Genomic DNA, 17,865 nt, shown 5'->3' with positions numbered 1-17,865 from the left:
TCAGTCTTCAGAACCACCTATGATATAAGTACTTCTGATTTTCATATTATATGAGGACACAGGCAGACAAATTGGCTGCCGAGTATTCAGTAGAGCTTTTTTGTCTTGACAGGAGGAAAAAGAAAGGAAATCCGTATGTGTCAGCTGAGGCTCAGAAAACAGGTTGGTTAAAAACTCCATCTACAGTTTTATTCTGTCTTCAGGGGAAAGGGCAAGGTCTGTTACTGCAGTACATTTGTAGGACGGTTGTTACCTAGCTTAGTGACAGACACTCACCTAATATGTACAAGATCCTGGGTTCTGCACCCTTTATCTGTGAGTGATAAACCCAAGACACTAAGGGATGCTCAAGACTGTAACTAGAACTACATCATGTACAAAAAGTATTTACATGCATAGCTCTGATAAATGTAGTTTATGTATTAGGCATGGTGAGGGGTTAAAAAACCACTAAGTATTAATGAAACAGGACAATTGTATTGAGTAGAATGGCCACTATTTTGCTTTAGGCACAGACACTAAAGGGAAGTATTTCAGCTTCTTTTCTTCTTGCTGTGATAAAAATAATCTGAAAGAAAGCAACTTAAGGAAGAGGTGTTGTTTACACTCACAGTGCAAGATCCAGTCCATTGTAGTGAAAAGGAAAGATGGTGGGAGCTTGAAGCAAACTGGTCACACTGCATCCTCTATGGGAAGACACAGAGGGATGAACGCAGGCTGCTGCCCAGTTCTCCTTCTCCAGTTCAGGATCTCAGGCAGGAAACGTGTGCCATCATTCCTACCTTAGTTAATACAATCAAGATAATCCCCACCACAACATGGCCATTTTCCAGCTGAGTCTAGATTCTGTCAAGTTGTCAGGAACGCTAACCTTCACAGGAGGATAGCATACAGAGAACCAACAGGAGGATGGTTCACATCCAGGTAGTGCTACGCAAGAACAGCATGCAGCTTAAAATATGAATTGCTTCTGGAATTCTTCTGTTTAATATTTTGGGGCCATGGTTCCTTTTGTTTTTGAAATGTAAACTGAAGGTAAGAGGAGACTTCCTTCTGGTTTGAAAAAAAAGAGTTAAGTTCCATTACCTTTGAATTAGCAATACTACAGTGAAGAAATGTATCATGTCTAGTCTGTATTCCGCTTCAGAGTTTTCATGCTGCCATATCTGTGTTTAGCATGAGCCCAATCCATTTAAATGTTGTCCTTTTCATCTGTGTATGTGTCTGGAAATTGGATTACTACACTGTCAGCAAGGAGTGACAGTAGCCCTGTCCGTGAGCCGAACATGTGGTTGGCCTGGGTTCTAGTCTTTGAATCAAAGTAATGCAAACAGGACTAGTGAAATGGCCTAAGTTTGATCCCCTGGGATTACAGGTGAATACTACTGACCTGTCTCTTAAAAAGTCTCCAAAACAAACACATGGACCCTGCCTGGTCCATTCCTCAGTTCCTGAAGATGCTGAGGGAAGGCTGAGTCTAAATGACAGCTGTGTTGTCTCCTCTGGGGTATGAGTGTATGTGGCTGACAGGAAATGTGCCCAGATGATTCCAGGACATGGAAACAGCTTTTTTTTTTTTTAATTTATTTAATTTATGTGTGGGGATGTTTGTATGTCTGTGTTATGTCCATGCCTGGTTGAATCCTCTGGGACTGGAATTTCAGATGTTTGTGAGCTGCCGTTGTGGGTGTTAGAAATGGAAACTGAGTCCTGGAAGAACAGCCAGTGCTCTTAACCACTGAGCCACCTGTCCAGTCCACATATACATTTATACCATCAGTGAGAGCCATTCATGGTGGTGTATACCTTTAATCCTTGCACTCAAGAAGGAGAAGCAGGCAAATTTCTGTGAGTTCAAGGCTACTCTGCTCTACATAATGAGTTCCAGGGTAGCCAGGACTATGTAAAGAAACTCTATTTCAAAAAAAACAAATAAAGCTATCAGTGGGTAATGTACATATAGAAGGACCTGTCCCATCATGCTGTGCTCAAGAGTCAGAAGACTGACTTCTGACATACTGCAGAACCACATGGGTATGTAAATTAATGCCTGATGCCTGGTCTCATATTCTCTTGATTTCAGGCTGTTGGAAGCAGATTAAATATCCCTTTGCCAGGCATCAGTCGACGGAATTTACCATCAGCTACGACAATGAAAAAGAGATAACACAAAAGTTGGATCTCATCACTAGTGATATGGCAGGTGAGTGTCATACCCCAGGGACAGTGCCCTGAGAAGGTTCTGCTTGTGGGAGACATGAAACAGGACAGCAGTAAGTTAAGTAAGATCCTTTATTATAGCAGAACTGTGCTCCTCTATTCCCCCAGTACTCTATGAAGAGTTTCAAGTCAATGGTCCCTTCACCTGAGTTGAGCACACCTCCAGGGCACATAATGATCATAAATAGTGAGGGGCCCACAGCACTGCTAGTCTCTGCAAACCATTTGTTGTTATTGTTTTACTTGTTATTATTGTTTTGCTTGTTGTTTGTTTGTTTGTTTGTTTTAAGGCAAGGTTTCTCTGAGTAGCCCTGGTTGTCCTGGAACTTGAGTTGTAGACCAGGCTGGCCTCAAACTCAATAGAGATCTACCTGCCCCTGCCTCCCGAGTGCTGGGTGGAAACTCTTAATTATAAATGTTTGCTACTCAGGTTTTTATTAAAGTACTGGGAATGAGGGACAACAAGAAAGACTAATTGAGTGATGAATGAATATGTCTCCAGCCTTTGAGGAGAGGGAGTGACAATAAGGAGCTTGTCTGGGTCAGAATGGTCCAGTGTCTCTGAGAAAGTGTCAATATCTCTCTTTCAGTTTTATTTCCTTTCAGTCTTCTTCAGCTTGTTCCGAGAGCTACTTCAGATTGCTAGGATGTAGGTTCTGAGTGAGACTTTCACAATCCCCATGATCTAACATACGGCTAACACAGCTCATACTAGAAACATGGCTTCCAGTCCTGACTCCATTGCCCAGTGGCTGTGTGATTTGAGGAAAGTTATTTAGTGCTCCTCTGCTTTGTTTGCTGTTGTAATGTGGCTACCTCATTTTTAAAAAGACTTGAATTGTCTTACTATGTTAGAAATGATTTCATTATCTGGCCACCCATCACTAAGTCCAGACCTATTGCATATCTCTCATATCCATTAAACTATCCATATCCCCTAGTTCTCTTGCCAAGTCAAACTGTCTTCATAGTTCAGTCTCCTCTATATTAGTCAGGGTTCTATAAGAGAACTTATAGAATAAGTCCTTTTCTCTCTCTCTCTCTCTCTCTCTCTCTCTCTCTCTCTCTCTCTCTCTCTGTGTGTGTCTCTGTCTTTCTGTCTCTGTCTTTCTCTCTTTGTGTGTGTGTGTGTGTGTGTGTGTGTGTGTGTGTGTGTGTGTGTGTGTGTGTAGGAAAAGGATTCACTACAATAGTTTACCGGCTATAGTCCAGCTAGTCAACTATGTCTGTCTACCAATGGAAAATCCAAGAATCCAGTAATTTTTCAGTCCTTGAGGGTAGGTGTCTCAACTGGCTTTCAGTATTTTCTAGAATCCCTGTGGAGAGCCGACAGAAGGCGACAATCATCCTTGCAGCCATCTTAAGCCATATACCCTGACAAGAGACTTGTTTACAACAACCTACAACAGCTGAGCACACTCTGATAACATCTTGTTTTAGATACCCAGGATCTTCCCTTGGGTGTGTGAAAGGTGTGATTTAGAGTCTAGACTTAAAGGTGTAACTTAAAGGTGTAATTTAGAGATCAGACTTAAAGGCGTAACTTAAAGGCGTGGCTTAGAAGTGAGACATATAAAAGGCGAGAGGCAGACAGAAGAAATTATTAGACACTTGGCATTAGACACTTGTACTTGGAAGAGAACTTGAGACTTGAGACTTGAGGCAGGTAACTTGGAACTGGGAAAGAGACTAGCAACTTAGAACTAGGATTAGGACTTGAGACTTGGTGTCGAAGCCCAGGACCTGAGACTTGCTTGGTACTTGGAACTAGGGACATGGAGAGAAGAGAGACTGAAGAATAAATGGGATTGAATCACACTCTGTCTGGTCTCCATTTCTCGAGTCCATCCTCACTCTCTCTCTTGCTGAACCCCGACCCTCAGACTGGAGCAGCTTGGGGCATTGCGGGCTCTAACAATTTAGCCCCCAAGGCTTCTGGCAGTGCAGCTTCCAACATTGACAGAGTGGTCTGAGATATTTTGGCCCCCAAATGTGGGGCAGCTCAGCTGCAACAAATCCCAGACTCTAGAAGTCTAGAAGCAGACTCTAAAGCCAGTGAAGGCATGGACTTGCTAGCAGGAGCAAGCAGGCAAAGAGAGAGCGCAAGCTTTCTTCTTTCATATCCTTTATATAGAATGCCAGCTGAAGGCATGGCCCAGCTTAAAGGAGGATCTTCCCACCTCAGAGATCTAGATTTGAAGTGAGTCTTAACACTTCAAATGAGCCAGCGGTGGTGGCGCACGCCTTTAATCCCAGCACTTGGGAGGCAGAGGCAGGGTGGATTTCTGAGTTCGAGGCCAGCCTGGTCTACAAAGTGAGTTCCAGGATAGCCAGGACTACACAGAGAAACCCTGTCTTGAAAAACCAAAAAAAAAAAAAAAAAAAAAAAAAAAAACCACTTTAAATGATTTAATGTAATTAAGAAAAAATTCCCTACAGGTGTGCCCAGCCATTTGCATTTTATTAGTTCTAGATGCAGTCTAGTAGTCTATTAGTTGCAGATGCAGTTGACACAAGGTGGTCGGTCATTACACTCTCTTTGGGTTTTCTCCACCTTCAAACTTCAAATAAAGGCCAGTTTGAAAGTCACTCATGCCGGGCGGTGGTGGCGCACGCCTTTAATCCCAGCACTTGGGAGGCAGAGACAGGTGGATTTCTGAGTTTGAGGCCAGCCTGGTCTACAGAGTGAGTTCCAGGACAGCCAAGGCTACACAGAGAAGCCCTGTCTCAAAAAAAAAAAAAAAAAAAAAAAAAGGAAAGTCACTCGTAGCTGGGCCTAATAGCCAACACCTATAATCCCAGAACCAAGTAAAAGTCATCTCTAAACTGGCCATAGAGTTGCATGTCTGTGATCAAGGCTTAGAGGCAGGAAGACCACAGGTTCAAGTCTAGTTGGGTTGTGTAACAAGATTGTCTATAAGTAAATGCCCCTTCTCTACAAAACATTTTCCCTGACTGAATCAATCCAGTCTCTGAGGTCTTACGGCCCTTGGCGGCCTCCTGAAGCAGGCGGTATTATGGTGGTTTAAGACCCAACTGCAGTCTCTGAGTTGCATTTCGTATGTCTCATGGAACCTGAGATGCTTTAGTCACCAATGGAGACGGAGTGGAAGGGAAAGCATACCTGCAGCAACTGGCCGCCTCGCTCTGGTGTCAGCCGGTGCACTAACACTGTTCATTTGGTTTTAGATTATCAACAGCCGCTCATGATTGGCACGGGGACAGTCACGAGAAAGGGCTCTACCTTCCGGCCCATGGACACAGACACTGAGGAGGCCAGAGTGAATGCTGAGGCTAGCGGCCACTACGACTGTCCTCACCGCCTGGGCCGCCATGAGTATGCACTGCCCCTGACACACTCAGAACCTGAGTATGCCACACCTATCGTGGAGCGACACCTGCTGCGAGCTCACACCTTCTCCACCCAGAGTGGCTACCGAGTCCCCGGGCCCAGGCCCACTCACAAACACTCCCTTTCTTCTGGAGGCTTTCCTCCGGCTGCAGGAGCCACCCAGATTGAAAGCTATCAGAGGCCAGCAAGCCCCAAGCCTGTGGGCAGTGGCTACGATAAGCCTGCTGCCAGCAGCTTCTTGGACAGCAAAGACCCCTCCTCCCAGTCACAGATGACTTCTGGGGGGAATGATGGTTATTTGGCACCCAGAAACGGCCTTGCGCCCCTCAACCAGATGGCCATGACTGCTCTTTTGTGAACCCAATGTGAAAGAAGCCTGCTGTGGTACTGAGCGCGCACCGCTGCGAGTCACTGGAAGAAGTGTGTGAGCATGCATGTGTAACCCTTCAGGATCCTAGAGACAACCTCACTTACTGTTTACAGAACTGTGCAGCTGGTTGTGTTCCGACCCTCCCGGCAGAGCCTGTTGGTTTCTGTTGTGCTAAAACATGGAGACTTTTTCTCATTTGTCTAACTGTGACGCTGTGCTGTAAAATGTGCAATTTGTACAGTTATATTTAACACGAATTAACGTAACCGTAACAAAGTTTGTGATGTTTGTTTTCTACTCGAGGCTTAAGGAGAAAACGGGATTTGCATAGAGGTAGCCTATGTTCGTGTTTCTCAGTGTGCTTGATTATCTGACACTGTAAGCAGCAGGTCTGTTTAAAACCCTCATTGGTTGTGGTGGCTCAGTTCCTTTTTGATAAAGTAAAAGCATTTTTACCTTTCTTTCTCCTGAAGAATGAAATTACTTGAAACATGTAAAGCACACTGGGTAGGTGATTGCTAGCAGTGGTGGCCCATTTCTGCAAGCGAGCATACCACTTCAGCAGCTGCAGCCTGCTTTCTTACGCTTTCCTTGAGGGAAGTAGGGCAACCTAGTGTCCTGGGGCCTGCGTGGGTCCCAGCTGCACCCTGAGGGACCACATTCTCTAAGGAAAGGGCCTAGCCTACTGCACAGTGTTTTTAAACAAATCTGCCTTTTCAGGGTGCTGAGACGCAAGGCAAGCCACACTGCCCACCCACACCTTGTAATGAAGGAGGCACAGGAATTGTAGCTTGAGGAATATCAAGTATTTCTAAACCTCAGACTGAAAATACAGCTGAGCCAGAAGCCCTACTTCTTACAACTTTCTCCAGAAATAATGCATGTGGGTGGCTTCCACTGTCGCTGGAAAACAAATGCTGTTTAAAATGTGTTCGCACGTGTAGAAGCAGAGCGTTTCAGTGGGGGGCTGGTAACTGTCCTAGTGTAACAAGCAGTTTTCCCCTGAGTATGTGCTTGTACTCATGGAGTAGCCAGGTCTCAGCTGTAACTCCTGTTTTGTGTTGTTTTTCCCTGAGTTTACTTTGCGAATGAACTGGGGGGATTTAACCTCTTTTTGCCAAGAGGAAAAAATATGTGTCTTGTTTATTAAAAGAAAACATGGACCAAAAACAAACAAAATAAAAAAATCATTTCCTTACAAGTGTATTATAATCCTATTTGTGTGATTGTCATTTTCTGTGAATTCTATCTACGTTAAAATGGGGTGCTGAGAGCTCATGGCAGAGCATCTGCTGGCTATAGTGGAGGTTACACCATTTACGTTATGGAGTTTACATGATTTTGTGCGTATACTAATTGTAATAAACTATGCCAAATCATAGTGCCCCCGAATTCTATTTGGCCCCCACCTGCTGGGCTAGCAAGATGCTCTCATCTTGTCACTGAATTCCCATGATGCAACTTGCAAATTTTTTTTCTTTTAAATTCAAGCTTTCATATTGCCCCGGGCTGTCTGTCAATTCTCAGTGTGTAGGATGGCCTGGGATTTCTTATCCTCCTGCATTTGCCTCTCAAGTGTTGGGATTACAGATGTGCTACCTCACATCTGGTTTTTTTCTCTTGTAAGAGGGTTGGTCATACTGTATAACATTTAATGCTTGGTGCCCCGTCACCTTGGTATGATTGCTTTTCCTAAAGATTTGTAGAAAGTGTGATTTAAAACTGTCCCAGGGACAAACTTTAATGCTATTGGCTAAAAATTCCACCTATAATCTTCCACGGTACAACGCCTAAATAGCAGCAGTGGTTCACTGCAAGAAAATCAGTGGGGCAGATCCATAAGGAACCAAGGTAATAATATTGCAGACAAGGTGGAAAAGCTTATAGTGAAACCCCAGCTCTTAGGAAGAGTATTACACCACCACATACACTTCTGGACCCTTGTCCCAGATTGTCCTTATTTCATCGACATGTTCGAAGACAAACTCCTCAGAAGTACAGGAAATACAGGACGAGTCACAGACAGATAAAAGACTTCTATACAAGCTTCCTAAAGTTGAGCAATGAAAACCCCTTAAACACAGAAGACAACCTTTGTGGAAGGAACATCTTCTAGAACCTGATAGAAGCCCACTCTCTCGGGAAAGGTACTTCAGAGAACTATGAAAAGGTTCAAAGTGGACAAAGTTGTGTACAAAACAACCTCTTCAGCTTATTTTTAAATTTTTATTTTACGTGCATGGGTGTTCTACACACACGTGTTTGTGTATCACATGCACTCAGTGCCCACAGGGGCCAAAGAGCGAGAGGGACAACTTGGATTGGAGTTACAGACCATTGTACCCTACCTCTTCAACTTTGGTTTTGGTTTGGTTTTTTTTTTTGTTTTGTTTTGTTTTGTTTTGTTTTGTTTTGTTTTGTTTGTGAGACAGGGTCTCTCCATGTAGCCGTAGCTGTCCTGGAACTCTATGTAGACCAGGCTGGCCTCAAATTCATAAAGATCTATCTACCTGCCTCTGCTCCCAGCGCACTGAGTTAAAGACATGCACTTTACTTTTAAAGACTGTCCTGATATTAGATTTCTCTACAACAGTAGTTCTTAGCCTGTTGATCCATTGGGGGTGGGGTCAAATGACCCTTTTCATTTCGATTTTTTTGCTTGTGTTTGTTGTATATGCTTTGAAGTTTGTGTTTTCCAGACTTTACCAGTCCAGAGTCAAGCTTCACCCAGAGCAGAGGCTATTCTTCTAATCTCGTTTCCATTAGATCAATGTCCAAGGATGCTATTCTTACAGTATAGTGACAACAAACCATTCTGCAAACACTTCCAGAAGAGGGACCTCCACCCTTCAACACCCCTAAGAAATAGGGAGGCAGATATCCTTGCATAGAAACTAATACAGAAATTGGGTCCTCATTGGGCTAAGAGAGAATAGATTCTCACATCCTTAATCAAAACTTATTCACCTGTTTGCCGGAACCTCATTTTTCCTTTGACAATGTATGAAATATATATCTCTTATTCCATTTCAGAAGGAAAAAAAAAATAACCCTATGCAGTATAGGAAGACTATAGTATCCCCTAAGGATACTAAGGATAGCAGGTATCTACATGGTATGCTGGTTTGAATTAATTTGGCCCCCACAGACAATGCTTGGTCCATGGGATTGCCCACTATTGGAAGGTGTGGCCTTGTGGGGAGTAGGTGTGGCCATGTTGGATGAAGTGTGTCACTGTGGCTATGGGCTTTGTGGTCTCCTAATGCTCAAGCTCTGCCCAGTGTGAAAAGAGAGCCTCTTCTTCCACACCATGATGACGATGGACAGAACCTCTGAACCTGTACGCCAGCCCTAATGAAACGTTTGTCTTTGTAAGAGTTGTCTTGGTCATGGTGTCTCTTCACAGCAATAAAACCCTAACTAAGACATATGGGGAAATCTTTTTAAATGTTGAGGGAGAGGATTCTCACATACCATTCACCTAACTCATTTAAGAAGCATGAGAATGCTCCAGCGTCCCCCTAATAGCAGTTCTTTCCTCTGTCATGCAGACAGTCGGGACCTCCCCATGTTGCTCTCATTCCCTAACCTTATTTTTTTTTCTCATTAATATTGTGCCTGACAGTTCATTATTTTAAAAGTATTGTTTACATTATTTTCATTTTATTGAGACAGACTCTCAGGTACCACAAGATGCCCTCTGACCTTCTATGTAGTGGAGGATAACCTTGAACTGGTGATCCTTCTGCCTCAACCTCCCATGTTAGGACAGGTACATGCAACCATGTCCTAAGTTCAAGTGTGTTTCCATTTTGTTGTCACTGGAATGAAAGCTATCTCACCTCCGCTGTCACTAACTCTGTTGATCTAAACTAAATAAGACTGCTCTCGACTTTCACATAGGCCCGTCTAGCTTGGCTAGAAGGCTTATCCTCAAACCACGTTTTTGAATTACAGTTAACTAAACAAAGAAACAATAACAAGGGAATCATAGCTTTGTATGTTAACTTAAAATTTTAACTTTACCCAGTGCAGTGGGTAAAGGCACTTGCCGTCAAACTTAGAAAACACCACACCTTTTCTCTCACAAAATAAAAGTTACAATGTGCCAGGAACTTATCCCAGCACCCAGTTTCCCGAGGAAGGCAGGGATAGGTATGGAGTCAATGATCCGGACCATATGATAGGGGCTAAAAGCTGTTTTATTTTGGACAATTCCTTACTTTTTGCTATTCTGTGACTAAAGGCTACTTAACTTTTTGGTAATTCTTCTGTCCTTAACTCTGCCATTGTGTGGCCAATAGCTGCTTACTTTTGGTAATGTTTCTCTTCTGTTGACTCTGCTATTCTAAAGCCAGTTGACAGCAGTAGTGGAATTAGAAAGAAGGCTTAGTTTCTCTTTGGCTCAAGGGCCCCTTGCTGGCCAGGTGGGAGGCTTGGAGTTTTTCAGTTGTTTGTGAGACAGAAAAGAAGAGGAAGAAAGGGAGAATTCAATCACACACTTAGACACACAGAGACACATAGACACACACACAGACACATACACTTTGGCTAGACCTGAACACCTGTCTCAACAATTCCACAAGTGTTGATGCACGTGAGGAGCAGGTGCAGCGGCACAGCCAGCTAAAATAGTGCCTGCAGAGTTTCAAGCGCCGTTTCTTGACTGTGTGCCACCCTTCTTTTCCTGACAGAGCCACGTCTGCAGACTCGCTGCCACGCAGAATCAGGCCATTTGAAGTGCATCAATGAGGCATGCCCACGTGGCAGGTTCTGAATGGGACAGGCATGGGGATAAGAGGACTGCCGTTAAGGGGATTGGGGCTTCCAGAGAGAAGATTGTAAAGGGTTCCTGAATAAACTGTGTTGAGAAGAACTCCAAGTTGCTTCGTTTCTGTCGCTGGTCGGATACAGAAGCGACAAGTGGTGGCCCATACGGGGAGTTTCAGAACTCAGCACAAGTCAGAGCAACTAGCTGGTAAGTTCCCAGGTAAGTGGGACAAAGAAAGCTCTTGGCTCAGAGACTATAAAGTTCCCAGGTAAGCAGGACAAATTAAGTTCTCAGATTGGAGATGATATAAGTTCCTGGTTTTGGGACGAGTTGCACTAGGCTCAAACTGAAAGCGAAAGGAGTAGGGCTTAAGAAAGCTACTGTGGGAAAAGTTCTTACAGGCCGTGGATGAGGTGTCGGTTTCCGGAAAGGATCTTAAGACAGCCGAGGAACAAGGGGTACTAGTCACGGGAGTAGGTCAGCAAAAGCTTGAATGTTTTTAAATTGGCTTAAAAATTTACTGGAGTATAAAGACTTTAATATCCAGAAGAAAGGGTAGTGAATTGATGCAATAGAATAGAGTGATAATTTCTTTTCCCCTCTTAATTTTCAGTATTCATATAGTAAAATTTTACAGTATGGAAACTTGGTATATTCTTATTTGTGTTTGGAAGCTCTGTGTATGTGTGTGTGTGTGTGTGGGAGAGAGAGAGAGAGAGAGAAAGAGAGAGAGAGAGAGAGAGAGAGAGAGAGAGAGAGAGAATTTTGAAAAAATAAAAGGCCCTTGTGCTTCTAATACTTGATTTCTTAACTTTTAAGACAAACATTGCATCAAGCAAGAGAGTGAAAGTTCAGGTCATGTGTTCATTATTAATACATTGTTAAGTCAGACTGTTGTAGTTTGGAAGTCTCACTAGTTTTAGGTTGTAAAATGATAGACAGTTTGTGATTTATCCAAGTTGACTTTAAATAAAGATGGACTAATGAAAACAGGGTCGGACAGGGGACTGGGTTTTTCTAGGGGCCACTGAGGAAGCTCTTCCCATATTGTGGAAGTCTGAGGAGCCCATATGGGTTCTTCAGTGGCCACTCCCCCTCAGAAAAATTACAAGTTGTACAAGAGCTGGTAAAAGAACAATTATTGTTAGGACCATCTGCAGCCATCTACATCACCTTGGAATACACCCATTTTTGTGATAAAGAAAAAATCTGGGAAATGGAGGCTTCTACATGATTTAAGAGAAATTAATAAACAAATGATTTTAATGGGACTTGTACAACGAGGTCTGCCTTTACCCTCCATATTGCCCCAAAATTGGCCTGTCATAGTTTTAGATATTAAAGATGTTTCTTTTCAATCCCATTGCATCAAAAGGATACGGCTAGGTTTGCTTTTAGAGTCCCTTCCATGAATCATGCAGAGCCAGATCAGCGATATGAATGGGTTGTATTGCCACAAGGCATGGCCAACAGTCCACTATGTGTCAATTGAATGTTGAAGCCGCCTTGAAAGAAGTCAGACAGAATTTTTTGAAAATCAAATGTTATCATTATATGGATGATATTCTTGTTGCTGCCCCTACCGAGCAGATGCTTGATGAAGCCTATAGAGCCTTTGTGTTAAGTTTAAGAAAGAAACAGTTAGTGATAGCTCCTGAGAAGGTACAAAAGGGCTGTGTGGTTAATTAATTTAGGAACAAAAATATCTTTAGGACAAGTAATTCCTCAAAAAATCCAGATTCACACAGATAATTTGCATACCTTGAATGATTTTCAAAGATTGTTGGGAGATATACAGTGGCTTAGACCCTATCTCTCATTGTCTAATAAACAATTACAGCCATTATATGATATTTTACCAGGTGATTCGGACATCAACTCCCTAGACATTTAACTAATGAAGCTAGAGCGGCATTAACATTAGTCGAAAATGGCATACAAGATGCAGCCTTGAGGCATAGAGATGAATCCCAGGATATTACATTATGCATATTGCCAACTGAATGTCAGCCTACAGGAGTATTATGGCAAGGGGCCCCTTTACTTTGGTGGCATCCGAAAATTTCTCCTGCTCAGACACTCACTCATTATCCAACTGCAGTAGCCCAATTAGCCATGCTGGGAATTCATCAGAGTGTTCAACACTTTGGCATCCAACCTACAAGCCTAATTGTACCATATGCAGACGTTCAACTTGAAGTATTGACGGCCACTGTGGATGATTGGGCAATTTTGAGATGTACTTTTAATGGCACAGTGGATAATCATTTTCCAAAGGGACCCTATATTACAATTGATTAATGCTCATCCTGTGGTCTTTCCACGGATCACCCATAGAAAGCCTTTGCTAAATTGCCCTACTATTTTTTACAGATGGTTCTAAGACAGGATGTGGAGTGTTTTTGGTTGCAGGATTGTTCCCTGTCACCATCCAATTTCCTCCAGCATCCCCTCAAGTTATAGAAGTACAGATTGTGATAAAGGTTTTTGAACGATTTTCTCATTCCTTTAATTTGATATCTGATAGTCAATATGTAGTAAATGCTATTAAACAATTGGAAATTGTAGGTAAAAATAAACCTAAAGTCCACCATAGGAGAGTTACTTACTCAATTGCAATTTCTTATTTGGGAATAGGGAACAACCCTTTTTTGTTCAACATATTCATGCCCATACTGGTTTACCTGGTCCATTGACTGAAGGAAATGATATTGTTGATAAACCTTCAAAGACCTGTTTTAATGTTGCAAATTTTGCACTCTATGATTCCCTAAAGTTAGCAAGAAACTTTCATAGCCAGTTTCATGTAAATTCTAAACCCTATTATCTTACTTTGGCATTCCTCGTGCTGATGCTAGAGATATAGTGAAAGCTTGTCAAGCTTGTGCCCCATTGTTACCCCAGATAGGAATTGGGGTTAATCCCCGAGGCCTATGCCCCCTACATTTATGGCAAATGGATGTCACCCATTTCCCTGAGTTTGGAAGATTAAAATATATTCATGTATCTATAGATAGTGCTTCTGGAATTATGTTTGCCTCCCTGCATTCTGGGGAGAAGGCTTACCATGTCATTGCTCATTGTTTGAAGCCTGGGGAGCCTGGGGAGCCTGGGGCATGCCTAAATGTTTAAAGACAGATATGGACCGTACAACGTCTATTTCCCTTTGTGTCCTTTTGTAAGACCATGGGAGTTCACCTTAACCATGGTTTGCCTTATAATCCTCAGGGGCAGGGCATTGCTGAACGGGCACACTGCACCCTAAAGGAATGTCTTCTTAAACAAAGAGGGGGAATAGCCTCTGGCCGCACGCCTAGAGAGAGAGTGGCTATAGCCCTCTTTACCCTAAATTTTTTGACTCTGGATAAGCAGGGATGGTCTGCAGCTGATCACCATGCTGATCCCGATGGCTACCCATAGAAGGCATGGTAATGTGGAAGGACATATTGACAGGAAATGGAGTGGCCCTGAACCCAGTATTGGTGTGGGCGAGAGGGTCTGTTTGTGTGTTTCCTCAGGATCAACATCAGCCAATTTGGGTTCCAGAAAAGACTTACCAGGGTTATACAGCAAGAAGACAGGAATGGAGATGCTAAGGAAGACTCTTCTGCTGATGTGGATGCTACCAGCGATAAGGAGCATGCTAGTTTTTGTTATGGAAGCCTCACCTTTGAAAGCTCAGTACAAATTTTAAGTTCAAGACAAAATATTTCTTTTCAATCCACACCGGTATGTGTGTGTGGCCTCCTTTTACATTTGTAGTATAAAATGATAGTTTTAATGGTAGTGTTTTAATAGTTGTTTTTATTCATTATGTTGGAATGTTTCTAAATATCATTTTGCTATGATTGCCCGTGTGCCTCGATATCTTCCTTGGCCTGCGGAAGCCCCTTCAGCCATGATTTTATTTAGATCTAAAAGAGATTTTGGCATTACTGCAGCAATAGTTACAACCATTGCTGTTTCAGCCACCACAGCTACAGTGGCCGCTATTTCATCAACCACCACAGTCCAGACTGCAGCTGCTTTGAATAATATGTCTTTAGCAGTTGCCGAAGCCTTGGATACTCAAAGAAATATTAATAATCATTTGAAAGTGGGCATTCTATTGCTTTATCAAAGAGTTGATCTTGTTCAGGAACAGGTAGATGTATTGATGGAGTTGGCTCAATTGGGTTGTGTTACCTCCGTGCCTTTTCAGAATATAAGCCATGCTAGTAATCTTTCCAAAAGGCTTTCTCAGTTCCTTACAGGAAATTGGTCAAGAGACTTCGAGGGAATGTTGAGAGAATTACGACAGTCCATTGTTCACATTATCTCGAACAGAGTGGACACCTCCCTGGCCTCCGGATTGACCAGCTGAATTCTTCAAGCAATGTCCCACATCAAGGAGTGGGTGGGAATCGGGGAGGTTGCTATGTGCCTGGTCCTCATCAGTTGCCTTGCCTTTTGGTGCATGCTTCAGATGAAAGCCTGACAGAAACCATCTCAGGCCTTGATTGTACAAGTGTTTGCAGCAGTGGAGACAGGACAGTCTCCTCAAGTGTAGCTTGGCATACTAGAGAGGTGGTCAATGACGGGTAAGACTCCTTGGGCACGTTACCAACCTAAGACAGGGACCAAACCAAAGCTGTTTGACTCCCGATGACGGGTAAGGAGCATTGCTTGAAAGGGGCAACCTAAGACAGGCACTCTCTCTGCCAAAATTAATAAATAAGGGGGAATTGTGAGGGGCAAGTGTGGCCACGCAACCAGCTAAAATGGCACCGGCAGAGTTTCGAGTGCCGTTTTTTGATGGTTTGTGCGCCGCCCTCCTTTCCCTAACAGAGCCATATCTGCAGAACTACTATGCAGACTCGCTGCCACGCAGAATCGGGCCATTTGAGGTGCACCAGTGAGGCATGCCCATGCGGCAGGTTCTGAATGGGACAGGCATGGGATAAAAAGACTACGGTTAGGGGATCGGGGGCTTCCAGAGAGAAGATTGTAAAGGGTTCCTGAATAAACTGCGTTGAGAAGAACTCCGAGTTGCATCGTTCCTGTCTGCTGGTCGGATAGAGAAGCGACAGATGCATACTTACATTACAGATGTACACATATACACACACTTCTATGTACATACATATAGACAGACAAATACATATATACATTTGGTGGATGAGGCTGAGCCTCAAATAAAGCCACACTTTATTTCTTCTCTATGGCTTTATTATAGATTCTTAGACAAAAGTTCTTCATAAATTACTTCACAGATAAATGTTACACAAAAGGGAGTTACAGAAGGATGTTGTTTGTGAATAAGTTCAAAGCAGTGTTTCATTCTATAAGCTCATTATAAGTTCAAAGCAACATTTTCACATGGCCTTGTTTTATCATAGTGCACATCTGTGGCTTCATCCTTGGACCTGAACTAGAATGAATGTTTTTCCTAGCTAACAAATTTGTTTCAAGCCTGCTTTCTTATCCTAGTGCAATTAGTCCATGATGAGTGAATGTTTACATAGCTCTATTTGCAGCTTTATTCTATAGGGGGCTTGGGATCACTTGTATCAATTAAGAGTTCTATAAAATCATTATCAGGAATTGTGAAATTATCAATTCATCTATACAGCATTATTGCATGAGAGTACATCTTCATGTTGCTCAGCTGAAATTTACCCAATATGATGAGCTGATGACCAAGAATCCTTAGGCTGTGTGATAGTGACAGGGAAGGCAAATCAGCAGTGAGAGGCAATCCTGAGATTAAAGTCTCTGGTCACCTTGCCATCACAGAGCTCACCCACTTGCAGGCTATGCAAAATGGTGGGCCATCTCCAGAAAACTTATTAGCACGCCTTAGTTTTTCCTAGATGGCTTCTGACATCAATGTAATGAAATAAAAAAAAAAAAAAAAAAAAAAAAAAAAAAAAAAAAAAAGCCTAAGCCTAAGGCAGGAAAGACCTCTTAGTAGTTAATGTGGCTCTCCCTGACCTCGGGGATCAGCAGCCAATATAGTCAAGGAGGGCAAAGGAAGCAGAGGTGACAAACTGGGATGGGGAATAGGGTGGGGTTAGGGGGTTGGAAACCCTGTGAATGATCACAGCCCGACCAGCTGCAGAGAGACACTTACTTGGGGTGATTTAAGGCTTATATAATTTGGGAGACTGATGGTAGGAACATCCGGGATGGGCAAAGGTCATTGGCTGATTGATTAGGGTACTAAAATGCCTCATTAGCATGGGGAAATGCTTCTGAATGAATGTGATATTCCTTAGGTAGAAGCATCTGTGCAGGTTTTGAATTTCCCAGACAAGGTCAGAGAAAGAGAAGCCCTGCCAATGAGGGGAGAACTCCATATTATACCGACCTCAGAGGCTATCCAGTCAGTGGTAGACTTTGACCTTAGTTAGCAAAGTTTTCCCACAGTTAAGAGCACTGGCTGCTTTAGTGGGGAGCCTGAATTTAATTTCTAGTACCCATATGGCAGTTCATAACTGTCTATAACTCCAGTTCCAGGTATCTAACGTCCTATTCTGACCTCTCAGGACACCAGGCATGCACATGGTACATAGATATGCATATGGGCTAAATATTCAAATACACAACACTGAATAAATAAATCTTTCTAAAAAATGGCCTACATCATTCCTCGTCCATAGTTAAATGTTAAAATCAACAAGAACATTCTTTTCAAAGTCACTAGAAGATGCTGAATCTAGATGCACATTAGCGTTACTTTAGTTTGGAGGTGTGCTGGGTAGTTTTATGTAAGCTTGTCATAGGTTAGAGTTATCTGGGAAATGGGAACCTTGACTGAGAAAAGGCCTCCAGAATATCAGGCTGTGGAAAGCCTACAGGGCAGTTTGGTGACTGATGTGGGAAACCCAGCCCATTGTGGATGGTGCCACCCCTAAATTTAGGTCTTGGATTCGGTAAGAAAGCAAGCTGAGCAAACCATGGGTAGCAAGCCAGTAGGCAACACCCCTCCATGGCCTCTGCATCAGCTCCTGCGGTTCCTGCCTTGTTTGAGTTCCTGCCCTGACTTCCTTCAGTGATGAAGTATGATGTGGAAATGTAAGCCAAATAAACTGGTTCCTTTCCAACTTGTTTTCCATCATGGTGTTTCAATCCATCATGTAAACTAACCAAGATAGGGGATTTTATTTGTTT

The 17,865-nt window shown here is 42.9% G+C and overlaps 1 protein-coding gene across 1 annotated transcript in view; it reads left to right on the top strand.

Annotated features, from left to right (window-relative positions):
* The window catches only part of LOC117701926 (discoidin, CUB and LCCL domain-containing protein 1-like), a 72,278-nt gene extending 65,520 nt beyond the window's left edge, over nucleotides 1–6,758 (top strand). Inside the window, exons 10-12 of the mRNA XM_076928180.1 lie at nucleotides 113–162; nucleotides 2,084–2,203; nucleotides 5,410–6,758. Coding sequence (XP_076784295.1) covers nucleotides 113–162; nucleotides 2,084–2,203; nucleotides 5,410–5,930 — 691 coding nt within the window. The 3' untranslated portion in view covers nucleotides 5,931–6,758. The remainder of the gene's footprint in view (nucleotides 1–112; nucleotides 163–2,083; nucleotides 2,204–5,409) is intronic.
* Nucleotides 6,759–17,865: the final 11,107 nt, after the last annotated feature.

Source organism: Arvicanthis niloticus, unplaced genomic scaffold, assembly GCF_011762505.2.
Source record: "Arvicanthis niloticus isolate mArvNil1 unplaced genomic scaffold, mArvNil1.pat.X pat_scaffold_331_arrow_ctg1, whole genome shotgun sequence".
Taxonomy (NCBI): domain Eukaryota; kingdom Metazoa; phylum Chordata; class Mammalia; order Rodentia; family Muridae; genus Arvicanthis; species Arvicanthis niloticus.
The sequence above is the reverse complement of the archived record's forward strand: the minus strand, read 5'-3'. Positions and strand labels throughout refer to the sequence as shown.